Source organism: Tamandua tetradactyla, chromosome 14, assembly GCF_023851605.1.
Source record: "Tamandua tetradactyla isolate mTamTet1 chromosome 14, mTamTet1.pri, whole genome shotgun sequence".
Taxonomy (NCBI): Eukaryota; Metazoa; Chordata; class Mammalia; order Pilosa; family Myrmecophagidae; genus Tamandua; species Tamandua tetradactyla.
In genome coordinates this window covers 78,124,801-78,142,640 of record NC_135340.1, presented here as the reverse complement: position 1 = coordinate 78,142,640, position 17,840 = coordinate 78,124,801, and the positions used below count along the sequence as shown (strand labels likewise).

The window sequence follows — 17,840 nt, the reverse complement described above, 5'->3', positions numbered from 1 at the left end:
TACCCCCAGCCCAGCTTATGGTTTCCTATACTCCAGATTCTGATGCTGAGTTTGCTTATTCTAACTTCCTATCAGTGAGATCATACAGTATTTCTCCTTTTGTGGAAGACACCATCATCTCTTGCCTGATTCATTACAGTAGCCTCTGAATAGTCTCTCTGCTTCCAAAAGGTACTCTGTTCTCCATACCGTAGCTAAAGTAATCCTTTTAAAGTGAAAGACGGTTCATGTACTCTTATGCTTAAAACTCGCCCCTAACTTCCCATCTCTCTCACGATAAAAGGCCAAGTTCTTCCCAAAGTTTTCGCAGATTGCAGTAGTCACATATGTGACCTCTTTGGCTTCATCCCCGATTCCCTTCTTCTTTTCTTTCTTGCTCCAGTCATGCTTCATTTATTCCTTCAGTAAACATTTAACAAGCACCACTATATACTTGTGCATGTACTTGTTACATAGGCATTGTTTTAGATACTGGAGATCAGCAGTGAGCCAACCTCCTGCTTCATGGAACGTACTTAAATTTTGTTATTCTTTGAATATTCTAAAGCGTGTTCTTTGTGCTTTCTCTTTCTTTTCTGGGACGTACTTCTCCTGCATGGCTTGATTCGTCACTAATTTCAGACATCTGTACAAATACCACCTTGCTGCAAAAGCCTGGCTACCCAATACAAGACAGCAACCTCCATTTTATCCCACTCTCCATAGTTGCCTTTACTTTTCTCCGTGGCATTTTTCTCTACCATATACATTATATCCTTATTTGTTTATCTCCCTCTTACCACTGAATATAAGCTCCAGAAACACTTAGGGGGCTATCAATAAATGTTTACTGACTGAATGAATGGTATGGCACGTATTGCAAGCCTGCTTTTTATAAAGTTATACCAATTTTTGCTCCTAACTCCAGTACATGATTTCCCCTTTCTTCCACCATCATCAGGTAGGTCCATCATTGATCTCTGCTTCTTAGTTGAAAAATGTTAATACATGTTTTAATTTGAGTATGTTTAATTATTAGGGAAGTTCAACATCATTTCATGTGTTTATTTCTTTTTTGGAGAACTGATTATATTTTTTGCCCTTTTTTCTGTGTTGGGTCACTGGTAATTTGTGAGAGATTTTTGCTTTAAAGTATATTTATAAAAATATATTTCCCAGTTTGATTTTTTTTTTTTTTTGCCATCTGAAATTTTAAATGTTTCTATGGTGAAATTTGTCAATTTTTTCTTTGTGATCTGGCTTTATTTGTATGTTTAGAAAGTTCTCCCCATTGTATAAACCTGTGGTTTTACTTATTATTTTATGATTTAATTTCTTACATTTAAAGTCACCTATTTTTCAGAAATTTATTTTGACGTATTCTGTACTGACTATTATCTTATTGTTCCTATGCTTTTCAGCTGATGGTCCTATTTTTTCTTAAATATTTAATTATGTCATCTGCAAATAATATTACTCTTTGCCTTTTTGTCAGTATTATGTTTTTGTGGTCACTGTTGCTGCCTAAAAATTTACCCCAAAACGTAGTAACTTAAAACAACTATTTTATTTTGCTCATGTTTTTGCTGGTTAGGAATTCTGGAAGGGCCCAGCTGCTATCAGTAATTCTAAAAATTTACCCCAAAACGTAGTAACTTAAAACAACTATTTTATTTTGCTCATGTTTTTGCTGATTAGGAATTCTGGAAGGGCCTAGCTGCTATCAGTAATTCTCACACATAGTCTCTTATATGGTTGCAGTCGGATGTTGACTGGGACTGAGGTCATCTGAAGTCTCAGATGGCATGACTGCTCAAGATGACTCGCTTATGAGGCTGGCAGTTGATACTGGCTGTTGGCTGGTAGCCCAGCTGGGACTGTTGACCAAAGCATCTACTCATGGCCTCTTCGTCATGACAGTCTCAGGGTAGCTGAACTTCATACATGGCAGCTGGCTTTCCCCAGAGCAAGCATTTCTAGGTGGAAATTTCATGACCATTTTGGACATGAGAAGTCTTACAGCATCACTTTCTCTGTACTTTATTGATCAAATCAGTTACAAGCCTGCCCCAATTCAGAGGCAGGGGGCTAGGACCCTACCTCTTGAGAGTTTCAAAGAATCGTGCCTGTTTTTAAAATTGCCATATATACTTTTTACTTTTCAATGTCTAAAAACAGTGGTAATCATTTCCAGAATAAATTTAAATAATAGTAAGGATAGTGAAAATATTTGTTTTACTTTTTATGTGAATAGGAACGCTTCTTTTATCACCAATGTGACTTTTGTGTTAAGATACATGTTTTAAAAAAGCATATTACAGAAGTGTTAATACATTCCTATTTTTACTAAATTAAATTTAAATCAATAATGGGTGCTATACTTCCTCAAATTTTTATATAGATGGACTTATAGTCTCAATAATAGAATTGAAGATGATAATTTCAATTATAGTAAATCATTGAAACCTTTAGGTAGTAGAGGAGTCTGAACAAAATTTCTGCTATTTTCGTGGTGATTTATATGAAGAAATATTTTCCTGTTGTTATATTAAATATGACTCAGACCACTTAACCAGATAAATGACCATGTTGATTCTTTTAGGTAATTTTGGAACTTACCAAACAGCAGAAAGAAGAAGATACAATCTTAGTGTTTAACGTCACTCAGTTAGGAACAGAAGCTACAGTGAGAACATTTGACTTAACTGTAGTGTCTTACTTAAGGAAGATCAGCGTGGATTACCATGAAATTCAAGGTAAGAGCAACAAAAATAGAAGTAACAGCCAATAATAAATATAACTCTTAGAGTATCTGGAACACTTTTCATTTATAGAATATTAGTACTCCTTGTAACATCACTATGAGTTAGGGATTGTTATTTCTAGTTTACGTGTGAGGAAACTGAGGTATCAATTCTCTATATAATTCACCCAGGATCCCACACCTATTGAGTGGCTGAACCACAGTTAATATCTTGGGAAGGCTGGCTCCAAGGTCTGTATTCTTAACCACTATCATCTACTGCCCCAGAAAGTCCATATAAAGCCCCTTACTGTAGAGGATATTATTCCCATTTTACAAAGAAACTTTAAATAAAGAGAGATTAGCCATCTGTATTTGCTCTTCAGAAAAGTCTCTCTCCATATCCTCAGCCCATTTCATAATTGGGTTGTTTGTTCTTTGTTGTTGAGTTGTATAATTTCTTTATATATGCAGGATATCAAGCCTTTATCTGATGTAGTTTCCATATGTTTTCTCCCATTGAGTTGGCTGCCTTTTCACTTTTTTGGCAAAGTCCTTTGAGGCACAGAAGCTCTTGATCTTAAGGAGTTCCCAATTCTTTCACTGTTTGTGCTTTAGGTGTAAAGTTTAAGAGGCTACCTCCTATTACTAGATCTTGAAGAAGTTTCCCTACATTTTCTTCTATAAGTTTTATGGTACATTTTGAATTAATTTTGGCTAGAATGGTTTTGTTTGGGGTTTGGCAAGTTATGATAGGTAGCAGTGTCTAACTGAAGCTTGCATCAAAGTGACCTCCAGAGTAGACTCTCGACTCTTATTTGAACTCTCTCAGCCACTGATACTTTATTCGTTTTGCTTCTTTTCCCCCTTTTGGTCTGGATGGAATTGTTGTTCCTACAGTGGCAGGGCGACTCGGGGTTTGGCAAGTTATGATAGGTAGCAGTGTCTAACTGAAGCTTGCATCAAAGTGACCTCCAGAGTAGACTCTCGACTCTTATTTGAACTCTCTCAGCCACTGATACTTTATTCGTTTTGCTTCTTTTCCCCCTTTTGGTCTGGATGGAATTGTTGTTCCTACAGTGGCAGGGCGACTCATTCCTGGGAGTCCTCTCTTCATGCTGCCAGGGAGACTTTTACCCCTGGATGTCATGTCCCACCTAGAGGGGAGGACAATGATTTTACTTACAGAGGTGTGCTTAGAGAGAGTTAGGCAACATCTGAGCAACAAAGGAGGTCCTCCAGAAGTAACTCTTAGGCATACCGGTGGGTAGGCTAAGCTTCTCTGCTACTACATAAGCTTCAGAAAAGTAAGTCTCAGGATTAAGGGCTTGGCCTATTGATTTGGGTTTCCCTAATGTTTGGCATATTCCCTGATGGTAAAGTTTAGTAGTTCCATATTTTTTCTCCCATTCCTCAAGGGACTTTGCCTCATTTTTGTTTTTTAATAAAGACATTTAGGATAATAAATTTCCCTTTCAGCACAGCCTTTGCCACATCTCATAAATTCAGCTATATTGTAGTCTCATTATCATTCATCTCCACATACTTAACTGATTTCTCTAGCAATTTCTGCCTTCACCCATTGATTATTTAAGAGTGTGTTGTTTGTTCTCCATATGTTTGTGAAAGCTCTGGTTCTTTTGTGATTATTAATTTCCAACTTCATTCCATTGTGGTCATTATGTGCTTTGGATAATTCCAATCTTACCAAATTCATAAAGACTTTTTTTTGCGTCCCAGCATAAGAATATTCCATGAGCCCTAGAGAACAATACATACAACATACATACATACAACAATGGTCTATATATGTCTATTAGGTCTAATTCATTTATTATACTGTTTAAATTCTCTGTTTCCTTGTTGATCCTCTGTCTGGTTGTTCTCTCTGTAGTGGAGGCTGCTGTATTGAAGTCTCCCACTATTGTTGATGAAACGTCTATATCTCCCTTCAGTTTTGTCAATGTTTGCCTCATAAACATTTATGATTGTTATTTCCTCTTGGTGAACTGTCCTTTTTATTAATGTGTAGTGTCCTTCTTTATCTCTTATGAAGCCTATACATTTAAAGTTTATTTCATCAGATATTAATATAGCTACTCCTGCTTTCTTTTAATTACAGCTTGCCTAGAATATCTTTAACCATCCATTCACTTTCAGTCTATTTGTGTCTTGGGCTCTAAGATTCATCTCATATAAACAGCACATAGATGGATTATATTTTTTAATTTGTTCTGCCTATCCCTGTCTTTTAGTTGGTGATTTTAGTCTGTTAATGTTCAAAGTTATTACTGTAAAAGCAGTTCTTGAACATCCCATCTAATCCTTTAGTTTTTGTCAGTTCAATATATTCTTTTCCCTCTTTTTCTTTTTATCCTTTAAATTACCATTACTTGTGTTCTTCAATTCATTGCCGTCCTCTGAATTTCCATCTCCTGTGGTCTAGTTTGCTAGCTGCCAGAATGCAATATACTAGAAACTGAATGACTTTTGAAAGGGGGAATTTATTAAGTTGTAGGTTTACAGTTCTGAGGCTGTGAAAATGTCCCAGTTGAAGCAATTCTCTAAAAATGTCCAAACTAAGGCACCACCAAGAGGTTACCTTCACTCAAGTAACGCCTATGAGGTTCAGGGTTTCTCTCTCAACTGTAAAGGGACATGGCGAACATGGTGATGTCTGCTAGCTTTCTCTCCATGCTGCTTGTTTCATGAAGCTCCCTCAGGGGCGTATTCCTTCTTCATCTCCAAAGATCTCTGGCTGTGTGGGCTCTGTCGTTCTTGTGGATCTCCTCACTCTGCCATTGCTCTTGAGCTCTCTCCAAAATGTTTCCTCTTTTGAAGGATTCCAGTAAACTAATCAAGACCCACCTGGAATGGGTGGAGTCACCGCTCCTTCTAATCAAAGGTTAATACTTGCAATTCTGTGCGCCACACCTCCATGGAGATAATCTAATCAGGTTTCCAACCTACGGTGCTGAATAGGGTTAAAGGAAATGACTGCCTCTGCGAGATAGATCAGGATTAAAACATGGCTTTCCTAGGGGGCATAATCCTTTCAGACTGGCACACTTCTGTTTTTTTGTTTTTTCAGCTGACTGGATTCCCTTTAGTATTTCTTATAGGGCATGTCTTTTCTTGACTAGTTCTCTTAGTGTTTGTCTTTGAAGATTTTAGTCTCTCCCTCAATTTTGAGGGACAACTTGGCTGGATAAAGATTTTTGGGCTGGAAGCCTTTCTTGTTCAGTATCTTCAATATATCATACCACTGCTTTCTTGTCTCCCTGGCGCATGTTGAGTAGCCTGAACTCAGTCTTACGTGTTTTCCCTTGTATGTAGTCAATTACTTTTCTTGTGCTGCTTTCAGAACTTTCTCTTTCTCTTCAGCATTTGACAGTTTGACTGGTATATGTCTTGGAGTAGGCCTGTTTGGACTTATTTTATTTGGTGTTCATTGGGCCTCTTTGATTTGTGTATTTATGTCTTTTATAAGGATGGGGACGTTTTCCCCAATTATATATATATATTTTTTAAACTTTTATTTTTGCATGGGCAGGCACCAGGAATCCCTAATTATATGTTCAACTAATATTCCCAGCCCTTTTCTCTTCTCCTTCTGGGACACCAATGATTCTTATAGTGTGTGCCTCTTGGTCTATTTCCTGAGATCCAGTTCCATTTTTTTCCGTCTTTCTTGCTGTTTGTTCTTTTGTGCACTCTAGTTCAATTTTTCTGTCTTCTGGGTCCCTTATTCTTCCTTCCACCTCTTTGAATCTGCTATTGTGTGTCTCTAGTATATTTTAATTTGGTCTACCATATCTTTAATCTCTGAGATCTGCCATTTTTCTATTTAATCTTTCTAATTCTTATTTATGCTCTTCTAGTATCTATCTAGTATCCTGATAACTTTTATTTCTTTATAAATATTCTTGAGTAGTTGTCCCATAGTCTGTCTGCTTTGAAGCTTTGAGGATTCAGTTCTGCTGAGGGTCTATTCAAGACTGTGCAGGGGTGCACAGGTATGTCAGTGGCAGAACACCCACCTGCCGTGCAGAAGACTCAGGGTCGATTCCCAGCCCATGTGCTGAAAAATTAATTAATTAATTAATTAAATTTAAAAAATAATAAAATAAAAATATAAAAATATGAAAGAAAACACACTTCAACAGTAGTAAGCCCCAAAGTCAGAAGGAGGTACCCCAAGATGTATTAGACTGGTGCCTGCAGAAGGGAGAGAAAATATTTAAAAAATAATAATAAAACATAAATAAAATATCAATAAAATATAAATATATAAAATGTACAAATAAAAACTAAAAATATTACTATTAATGCAAAATTATATATAGAAAAAATATATTTTAAAAAGTAGAAAGAAAAAAAGGAAAAAAAAAAATCTAGGCCAGGTTTGCCAGCCTGCACTTATAGCTTCTCACCAGCAGTCGGTGCTCCTGAGGATCCTCCTTCCTCAGGCCCACCCTTTCCTGATTGCAGTGGCCGGCTGGGAAGCTGGAGTGCACTGCAGGTTTGTTCCCGGCCCGTGGTTGCCGAACAGCTGGTCCTGAAGTGGGGCAGGGGAATGGACAGCAGTGCTCAGGGCAGGTAACTGACCCAAAAAGCGTGGTGGCTGGCAAATCTACCATGCACTGCCCCCGACATGCCAGCTATCTGTGGCACCCAGAGGCCTGGCTTTTTGCAGCATATGTCTGGGCCTACCTTCAAGTTCCCCACGGGTACCACCAGCTGGGGCAGGCTGGGGCCAAGGGAAGAAAATTCCCTCCAATTGTACTTCCCTGTGTACTGCTGTCTGCTCCTGCCAGAGATCACTGCCTGTCTGGCCTACTCTGTCCTCCCCGCCCTGATGTCCACATCTCTCTCCTCCCCAGCAGTCACCAAAGGCCCCTCACGATCACTCAACCACCCAGGACCGCAGTCTTGGTCATTCTCTCCCCGTCCCTATCTTTTCCCACACATCAGGGTTGAACTCAATTCACTTCACTGCGCCTTCTTCCCAGAAGTTCAATAATATGTTATAAAGTAAGTTGAATGACAAAGGTAAGGTAAGGATTTGTCTTAGTTTATTTAGCTTAGATATGCCATAACCATGAACATGTGTAAGATGTCTGTTTCTTTTTAAAAATTTTAGTTAAGCTTTAGAAATTCCAGAATTTGGAAGAACTATTTGCGTGAAATACTTTTTTTTTCTTTTTCTTTAATCTAGGATCCAAAAAGAAGCCCCTTCATTTGGTTAGTTCTTCTGACAAATCTGGGTTAGATCTTTTAAATGTGGAGTATGTTAAGGTAAGGGCTGCAGAATGTTTACATATTTATTGGTTACATATTTATCTCCAAACTATCCCCATGGAATGAAAAAGAAGGCAGTAGATTGCCAAAGGCTCTGGGTGTGTGTCGTGGTTTTTAATTGTAGGAATATCTACTCTTTTTCTTTGCATTTGTACCCCTTTTTTTCTCTTACTTAAATAAAAAACTATTACAAGGTCACCTAACTTCTTTACCCCCGCAGATGGAAGCCTGGGAAGAAATAGATGCTAATAGGTTCTATGTTCTGTGGCATATTCACCTACCTACATTAGCTGTATATGTAGGTGACATTTGACTGAGCATCATACATCAAAAAGGATAAAGTTAAATTGGATTGGGTTCAGAAGTGAACTGCCAAGATTGTGAAGGGACTGAAAAACATATTGTATGAGAAATAAAGGAACTGGTGGTATTCAGCTTCATTCAAGATTAGTTTATTTATTTAATCATTGAACCATTATTTATTGGATGTCTCTATGTGCCAGTTACTCTTTTAGACACTTGGGGTAGAGAGATGAAAGCCTTTCCATGCTCTCAAAGAAGTTAGACTAGTAGGGAGAGAGACAGGTAAGCAAGTAAAGTTTAATATGAATGAGAGGGAAAAAAAAGCCATTTTGTCTCTCCACCCTCAACCCCAGGCCCTTCTTTCCCCTCTTAGTTCCCTCCCCTCTTTCCCTCTCAACCCAAGCTGCTTTCGCAAATTCTTTTCTTATGCTATGTTTTTCTTCTCCAACTGGGCTGTTCCCCTCCACCCCTTCCTTTATTCCCTTCCTTCCGCTTCTCTCCAAAACCCACTGGATCTGAACCCACAGTGACCCCTCCATTATACATTGGACCACATGGATCAGAATCACCGAGCTGAACCGTTCCCTCTTGTATGCCCTCTCTCCGGGGTACTTCCTTGATGCCACTACCATCCTGGAGTGTTTGCATTCCTTCTGCAAAGCCTGCATCGTGTGCTACCTGGACACCCAAAAATACTGCTTATGTGTGATGTGCATGTCTATAAAATCTGACCACTTCTGAGCATCTAACAAAATCCTCTAAGACATTGTCTACACATTTGGTCCTTGGGTCTCCAAAGGTACCAAAAAGGACTGCAGCAAGGTCATGGATCAAAAGAGAAGAGAGGCCCTGAGTGAAGACAAGATGTCATCCTCTCCATCAAGTTCTACAAGGGAGTCAGGGACTAGGAAGTCCCATTGGAAAATAGGGATGGAACAAGAAGACAGGAGTGTGCTTCCTGTGGTACCCAGCAGACGGGACAGTGATGCATTTCGCTTGCATCAAGTACAAGATGCAGATACTGTATAAGGACAGGCCATACCACCATGGAGATTGCCTGCATCTACCCCCATGATGGAATGACCCAGTCTCCATCATGTATCATGTCCAGCCAGCCTGCAAGCAGCTCACCTTGCCCACTTCCTCAGAAGGCACCAATATCAATGGGTTTGTAGGAGTTTGTCAGTTATAAGTCTCCCAGCTCTTTCACCCTACTAGCCACCTCCTCTTCCCTGCCTAGGTTAGCCACTTCCTCCCATAGTTCTCCCTGTTACCATGGACTCCCAGCCATCCACTCTACCTCCCCAAAGCCCCTTCCACAGCCAGTGGGGCCACCACAATTGCCAACAGAAGCATCTGTAACTGCCTGCAGATACCAACCTCCACCAGCAGGGGGATGTAAGATAACTGTCAAAGATCGCCTAGGCCCTCTTGAACTTGAGGAAAGGGACCCTATCCCTCCTTATCTAGCATGCCTCTCCACCCCTCCACTTTTACTGGGCCGTTTTTCTACCTCTTCAACTTTCCCCAACTTCTCCCATTTAGGAGTTGAGGGTGGGTTTTAAAAATAAAACTATATGGGGCGGGCCACGGTAGCTCAGCAGGCAAGAACGCTTCCCTGGAATGCCAGAGGACCCGGGTTTGATTTCCGGTGCCTGCCCATGTATAAAAAAAAAATAAAAAAATTAAAAAAATAAAACTATATGTATGAGTATAGAAAAAAAGTAATATGAATGGTTCTCCAGTAGAGAAAAGCATAAATTGTGGGTGTAAGTAGGCTGGGACACTAACCCAGTGAGGAATCCTCTCAGGAGGTAAAACTTTCTGTTTGAGTTTGAATTTACTATGTGTGTTCTCAGAGGACAAAACTAGGAATAGGACTGATGGACAGTTATAATTTGACATAGATTTTTGTCTGAGTATAAAGACCTCATTTAATCAAAGATCTCTAAAGATTGGATTTGTAAGGAAACGTTGTTTCTTTCATTGACAGAAGAATAGGTATGGCAGAGACTTTATAAAGGAATTCAGGCCTTAGGTGGTGGATGGACTGGATGACTTTCAAAGCTGCGTCCATCCTTGAGAGTATATCATTCTAGTCCGTAGTTGCAGTTTCTGAGAAGTGAATGTTGTTGTGCTTTCCCAAGTTTGAAATAGTAAAATAAGTATCACAAGATTGTAATATACATATCTAAAAATACAGTTATAACTAAATATAAATAAGTTAACCAGAGAGCATAAATAAATGATATAATTATTTTGGTCTTCATTTCCTCTTTAGAATATTTGTTTCTTTTTTTAGGCTGATAAGAATGGACCCAGTTTTCAAACTACTTTTGAAAACACTGAGCAAACACTTAAGGTAAGAAATTCTATTAAGGAAAAATGTCATATTTCAAAATAATCTTCTCTGGAAGTCTCCTCTATCCTTTGAGGAATGTTTATAGGATAATTTGAGGAAATAATCAAGAACCAGTACAAGTTATAAATTAACCTTAAAGATACCTATTGTTAATAAAGCTGCTGTTTTTACTTATTATATCACATCCTAATGCCCTTAAAAGTTTTAGTATTATTTCTAAAGAATGGAATGCTTTAGACATGTAGGAACTTTGATTTACAGAAAACCAACAGGATTCTGAACAAACCAAATTAGATACCATAGTTTAAGGCAGGGTTGAAAAAAGTGTCAGGTACAAGGAGAGATGTTGGAGTATTTCTAAAGCCCTACTACTTAGACTGTTGCATAGGAGAAAAAGACAAAATGTAGTTGTGGGCTACATTAAAAAGAAAATGAGAATTGTGAGTTTTACATTATACTTTTGAGAGGTGGAGGAATCTGTTGTAATATTGTGAACCTTTCTTTTTTATAGTTTTATGTCCCTTTAGTGTTTTGAAGAAATGAAAAAAAATTATTTTCTTACCTATAAGCAAATATTTCTTTATTTTATATTAATTTGCTATTAGAAAACTACATATTCTTGAAAGAAATTTGCCTTGCTATCTTATCTTTCAGGAATCAGTGGTTTGAAAACCGAAATACTTCTTTCCCTATAGGTTATAAAGTTAAATGATAGGACCATGGTTGAAGATCTAGAAGATCATTTAGTGACTGATTGCTCACTCATGATTATACCTTTAATATGTAAATCTCATGAATACTTCATTTGGAATCATTTCTAGACGTATTAGTGGCACATGGTAGAATTTGAGTTTTATCATCTAGCTTCTATGTTTATATAATAATAAATAGTTCATTGAAGATCCAAGAAATCAAATACGTGTTGAATAGCAGGATGACCATGAGAACAGATAGAGGTTCCTTGACATTTATGCCTGGGAAATGGAGGAATTAGTTTGCTTTGACATTCTAGTGTACCCCTGAAGTGTGTATGTGTAATTTATTATCCATATATGCCCTATTCAAGGGGCCTGGGTTGTGAATCTTCTCTCCCTCTTTTCTCCTTCCAAGTGGTGGAAGGTAGAGATGCAAGCTAAATTGGAAATTGTTTGAGTCCATTGTGGAGACTACTAGTATAATTGGGCAGAAAAACTAATATTATTTTCAAAACATTTTTAGGTAACCTTTTCATCATTAAATCTGTTGCTGCAAACACAAGCTCTTCTCTCTTCTATTAATTACCTGACAACCATTGTTCCATCAGACAGTCAAAACATGGGTGATGCTAAAGAAACAGAAATTCGAACTGAAAAGCAAGAAAAAATTTCAATGCTGGAGAAAGGTATGAATAACACTTTCTTATTTATTTTTAACAGGGTTTTTAGAATTTAGAGCTACATCAGGAATCTTAGATATTGTGTATTTCAGTCATTTATGTGCCATTTCCCCCCTTTAGCCTTTCTTCAAATAAAATCTTATGTAGGCACCTAATGTGTAATGTAGTAGGTTCCGTTCTTTTAAAAAAAGGTTTGTTTTTGTTCTTGTTTTTATTTTGGTGGTTTAGGGGATGCCGTTAGGTGGTGGGTAATAGGAGAAGAGAACCTGCTTTTTCAATGAGATCTTCCTTTCCTTGCAGTATCTTCTACAGGGGCTCTGTAGAGAGTTAGTCTTCCCTTCCATTTTACAAATAGGAAAATCAAGATCCAGAAACATGAAGGCAAGAATCTAGGTTTTGGAATCGAAAGAACTCGGTTTAAATCCTGACTGTACTACTAAATACGATATGACTTTAGGCACATAATTTAACTCCTTTAAGTTTCATTGTCCTTATTTATTTTAGTTTTTTCCCTGTGTTTTAAATAAAAGTAACACATCTCACTTTTAAAATGCAAATGCTGCAAAATATATGCAATCTCTAGGAGCGTATTATTTGAACAGAATTGTGATTCTCTTAATGTGGGGAAGAACCCTTAATAGATTTTAGATTACTAGAATCCAATTGTGACAGATTTTGTTTTATTTTTAGTGATTGTATCCTCTAAAGACAGTGACATTATTGACTTCAGGCTGTTTGCCAAGTTGAATGCTTTCTTTGTCATTGTTTGTGATGAAAAGAACAGTATTGCTGAAATCAAGATTCAAGGTAAAATTTCTCTTAGTATTAGAAATTGGTTAATTTTTTCTTTTTTCATCGCTTAAAGACCATACAAATGGAGGGCTCTGAGTTTTGAGGCTAGAATGATGGAATTGGGTTGCATGCTTGCTTTTCTTTGGGGTTTAAGTGTTGGTTAAAATTTGACCATAAAACAGAACCAATTAACTGGTGTTTGAACCTGACTGAGAATTGTTTCAGAGGTAGAAAACAGTACCTGTGTTGATGGGTCTGGGTACGTGTCAGTCCAGAATTTAGGCTTCATTCTATAAATGTTTTATCTTGGTATGAATGCAAAGCAACCTCATAATGAACAATGCCTCTGAGTCGGTTATGTTCTTTTAGGCAAAAGGTGTTCCACCTCGTGTAGCTTTTCCTCTAGTTGTGTCTTTACCAGATCCTTGTGATCTCTGTTAATGACATTCTTGGAGAACTTACAAACCAGAAAATTAATTTTTTTTGCTTATGTTTTTTAGAAGCTGGTAGTTCCTTTGCTGATCTTAATTTGACTTGTGAAATATTTTTGTGAATTCCATATAAATCACTTATAAAATATAAAGGCTGTACTTAAATCTTGAGGTAATCTATTTGTACGAGGTGTGATATTTTTTTTCTGAAGATTGAAAATTCATCTTTTACTGAATTTTTAGGTTTCATTGTTTATAAAACTAAGAAGATCTAAAATAGAACTTATTTGTCAATTGGAAGTTCAAACAATGCTAAGTATTTTAGCTTATCACCCTCAAAATAAAATTATTCAATGAAAAAGAAGGATATTTATATTAGATCTATAAAATTATGACAATATATTTTCTTTTTCAGGTCTTGATTCCTCTTTTTCTCTTCAGTCAAGAAAACAGTCACTGTTTGCTAGACTGGAAAATATTGTTGTCATAGATGTTGATCCAAAGACAGTTCATAAAAAAGTAGGTGAAAGTAAATAGTTAAATTTTTTGATGATTGAATATTAATGAAATTTATTTGATAGTAAAGTTTTTCTATAAAGATGGTGTATGGAAAATTTTAAATATGAACCCTTTGCTAAATGGGATTTTAATTTGTCATTATCTTCTTGGATGGAGTACATTCAGATCTCTGTTTTTCAGGCTGTTTCAATAATGGGAAATGAAGTTTTCCGTTTTAGCTTGGATTTGTATCCAGATGCTACGAAGGGGAATTCCTATGCTGACATGACCAAAGTGGATGGTGTGGTATCACTGAGTGTTGGCTGTATTCAGATTGTGTATCTTCATAAATTCCTCATGTCATTTCTGGTAAAATTACTATTGATTTTTCAACATAGAAATACTTAAGTCTATTAATTATGATGCAAATCTTATAACTTTGGGTTTTGGGTGGGTATTATTCTGATTATAGATAGTATTTATGTATTAATATAGAGGTCAAAACTTCTCTTTAACAGGCAGCTGTAATATGAATGATTTAATGGCTTTTGCTTAGAACTGGTAATGGTAACGCTTTTTGCTGGAACATAATCCAAATTTTCGAGTACAAAAACTATTGAAAATATTTCTTCTTTGTTCCTTAGCCATATAATATTAGCCCAGGTCAGATAGCTCATGGATATGAATGGATTAACAGTAAATTTCCTCCTAGTTCTAGAAAAATAGGGCTCAGCTGAACGTTATCTATTGGAAGAAAAATCAACACATATGCAAAAAAATGGTATTATTGATGTGTCTGTACCATGCTTGAATTTCTCCTTTTCTACTCTGTGCCCACAGAACTTCCTGAACAATTTCCACGTTGCCAAAGAGGCTCTGAGTGTCGCCACAGCCCAGGCTGCGGAAAAGGCTGCCACAAGTGTGAAAGATCTTGCCCAGAGGAGTTTTCGTGTTTCCCTCAATATTGATTTGAAAGCACCAGTTATAGTCATCCCACAGTCTTCTGTTTCCACCAATGCAGTAGTGGTAGACCTTGGACTAATCAGAGTCCAAAATCAGTTTGGTCTGGTATCTGGTGAAGATGGCGTAAACCCTCCAGTAATTGATAGAATGGATGTGCAGCTAACAGAGCTTAAACTTTCTAGGTATACTGTTTCAGTAATTATGAATTCAGTTATTACGCTAATGTTTTCCATGAAGTTTCATGACTTTTGAAATTTATACCCTCCATACTTCTATTAACAGTTTATTTTTTAATCAACTTGTTATCTTGAGAAAACCTTTAAGTCTAGAGAAAAGTTGCGAGAGTAGTACCATGAACATTCCTATACATCTTTCACCTACATCCACCAGTTGGTTACATTTAACTCTCTCTGTAAACATATTATTATTATTTAAAACAAACATTTTTTACTAAATCATTTTAAAGTAGACATCTTGACCTTTCACCTTGAAACACTTTAGCAGGTGTCTCCTAAGAACAGGGATAGTCTCTTTCCAGACAACAACACAATTACTAAATTCTGGAAATTTAACATTAGTATAAGAATATTATCTAATGTATATCCCATATTCAAATTTTGCCAGATGTTCTGATAAAATCCATTATAGTAATTTTCCCCTCCAGTCCAGGATCACACATGGGATATAACTGTATCCTAATGGTACTGAAGGGGGTTTCTGTACTGATAAACACTTATCCTGGAATAGTTTTTCACCTTTCCTTGTGTTTTATAAGGATGACAGTTTTGAAGAGTATATTCTAGTCATTTTATTTTATAGAATGTCTCTCAGTGTTTTTAAAAGATCCGTATCATGAGAACATCTATACAACATGAAATTTTCCATTTTACCCGCTTACATGTACAATTCAGTGATATTAATTATATTCACAATATTGTGCCACATCAATATCATCCATTATCAAAATTTTTTATCACCTTAACTGAACCTTTGTTCCCCTTAAGCAGTGACTCCCAGTTCCTCCCCAGGCTCTGGTAACAGGTAATCTGCTTTTTGTCTCTAGGAATTTAGTTATTCTAGGTATTTCATATAAGTGAAATGGTACAATATCTGTCCTTTTGTATCTGGCTTGTTTCACTCAACTTGATATCTTCAGAGTTCATCCATGTTGTAACGTGTATCAGAGTTTCATTCCTTTTTATGGCTGCACAATACCATTGCGTTTATATACCACATTTTGTTTATCCACCCATCTTTTGATGGACACTTGGGTTGCTTCTGCTTTTTGTCTATTATGAGTAATGCTGCTGTGAACATGATTGAAAAGTATCTTTTAAGCCCCTGCTTTGATTTTTTTTTTTGCATGCGCAGGCACCAGGAATCAAACCTGGGTCTCTGGCATGGCAGACAAGAACTCTGCCTGCTGAGCCACCGTGGTCCACCACCCTCTGCTTTAATTTTAATTATTTGAATGTGTATATAGAAGTAGAATTGGTGGGTTATATGGTAATTCTGAGTTTAACTTTCTGAGGAACTGACAAACTGTTTTCCACTGCAGTTGCAATACTTGACGTTCCTAACAAAAGTATGTGGGGGTTCTTATTTCTCTGCATCCTCGTGGACACTTGTTATTTTCTATTTTTTAAATTGGAGGTATCCTAGTTGGTGTGAATGGTATATCATTGTGATTTTGATTTGCATTTTCCTAATGTTTAATGATATTGAACATCTTGACTGGCCATTTGTAAGTCTTCTTTGGCGAAATGACTACTTAAGTCCTTTGCTAATTTTTTTTTTTGCATGGGCAGGCTCTGGGAACCGAACCCTGACCTCTGGCATGGCAGGCGAGAACTCTGCCACTGAGCCACTGCTGCACTGCTTCTTTTGCTCATTTTCAATTGGTTGCTTCTCTTACTGTTGTTGTAGGCATTCTTTATATATTCTGATAATCGCTTGTCAGATATATGGTTTCCAAATAGATTCTCCCATTTAGTAGATTGTGTTTTTACTTTCTCGATAATATTCTATAATGTACAAAAGTTTTTAATATTGATGGAGGTCCCATATATCTGTTTTTTTCTTTTGTTACCCTTGCTTTTGGTGTCATATCTAAGAATTCATTGCATAATACCAGCTCCTGAATATTTTCCTCCTAAGAGTTTTGTGGTTTTAACTTTTGTATTTAGATCATTGATTTATTTTGAATTAATTTTTTGTTCTTGGTATGAGTTAGGAATCCCCTCTCAACCTTTTGCATGTGGATATTCAGTTTTCCCAACACCATACCTATTCTTTCTCTATTGACTGTACTTGGTACCCTAGTCAGTAATCATTTGACTTTAGATGTATGGGTGTATTTCTAAACTCTCAGTTGTACTCCATTGGTCTGTCTGTCCTTTTACCTGTACCATCTTATTTTGAGTACTGTGGCTTTGTGACACAATTTAAAATCAAGAAGTGTGAGTCTTCCTTCTTTGTTTTTATTTTTTAAAATGGTTTTAGCTCTTCAGGGTCATTTTCCATTCCATAAGTATTTGGTGAGTGGCTTTCCCAGTTTTGCAAAAAGAGGTGCTGGAGTTTTGATCCGGATCACATGATTCTGTACATTGCTTTGGTCATTATTGACATCTTACCAAATTAAGTCTTCCAACACATGAATGCAGGATATCTTTCCACTTATTTAGGTCATCTTTAATTTCTTTCAGCAATGTTTTGTAGTTTTCAGTGTGTACATCTTTTATATCCTTGTTTGTGTTTATTCCTAGATGTTTTATTCTTTTAGATAGTGTTTGTAAATAGAAATTGTTTTCTTGATTTCCTTTTTGGGTTGTTCATTGTTGTTGTATAGAAAGAACTGATTTTTGTGTGTTGATCTTGTATTCTCAATTTAATTTTAAAATGTTTTCCCATGATTTGATTCAGTTTATACATTTTTGGCAATAATACTGTATAAGAGGTGATGTATCCTCAGTGTTCACATCCAGTGATACACAAGGTCGACTTGTGCACAATCATTTAAAAATAAGTGTTAGTCCTTTTCAGAAGATTTAATTATCCATAATAAAAAAGTAATGATTATAAGGCAAATCAAGA

At 36.7% G+C, this 17,840-nt stretch overlaps 1 protein-coding gene and 1 pseudogene across 2 annotated transcripts in view; both read left to right on the top strand.

Annotated features, from left to right (window-relative positions):
* Positions 1-17,840, top strand: part of VPS13C (vacuolar protein sorting 13 homolog C) — a 227,916-nt gene that overhangs the window by 85,243 nt on the left and 124,833 nt on the right. For both annotated transcript variants that reach the window (XM_077128091.1, XM_077128092.1), the window contains exons 26-33: positions 2,582-2,735; positions 7,941-8,020; positions 10,629-10,688; positions 11,907-12,069; positions 12,754-12,870; positions 13,702-13,805; positions 13,986-14,153; positions 14,625-14,929. In XM_077128091.1, the coding sequence (XP_076984206.1) occupies positions 2,582-2,735; positions 7,941-8,020; positions 10,629-10,688; positions 11,907-12,069; positions 12,754-12,870; positions 13,702-13,805; positions 13,986-14,153; positions 14,625-14,929 (1,151 nt within the window). The remainder of the gene's footprint in view (positions 1-2,581; positions 2,736-7,940; positions 8,021-10,628; positions 10,689-11,906; positions 12,070-12,753; positions 12,871-13,701; positions 13,806-13,985; positions 14,154-14,624; positions 14,930-17,840) is intronic.
* LOC143656536 (polycomb group RING finger protein 2 pseudogene) lies at positions 8,244-10,620 on the top strand (annotated as a pseudogene).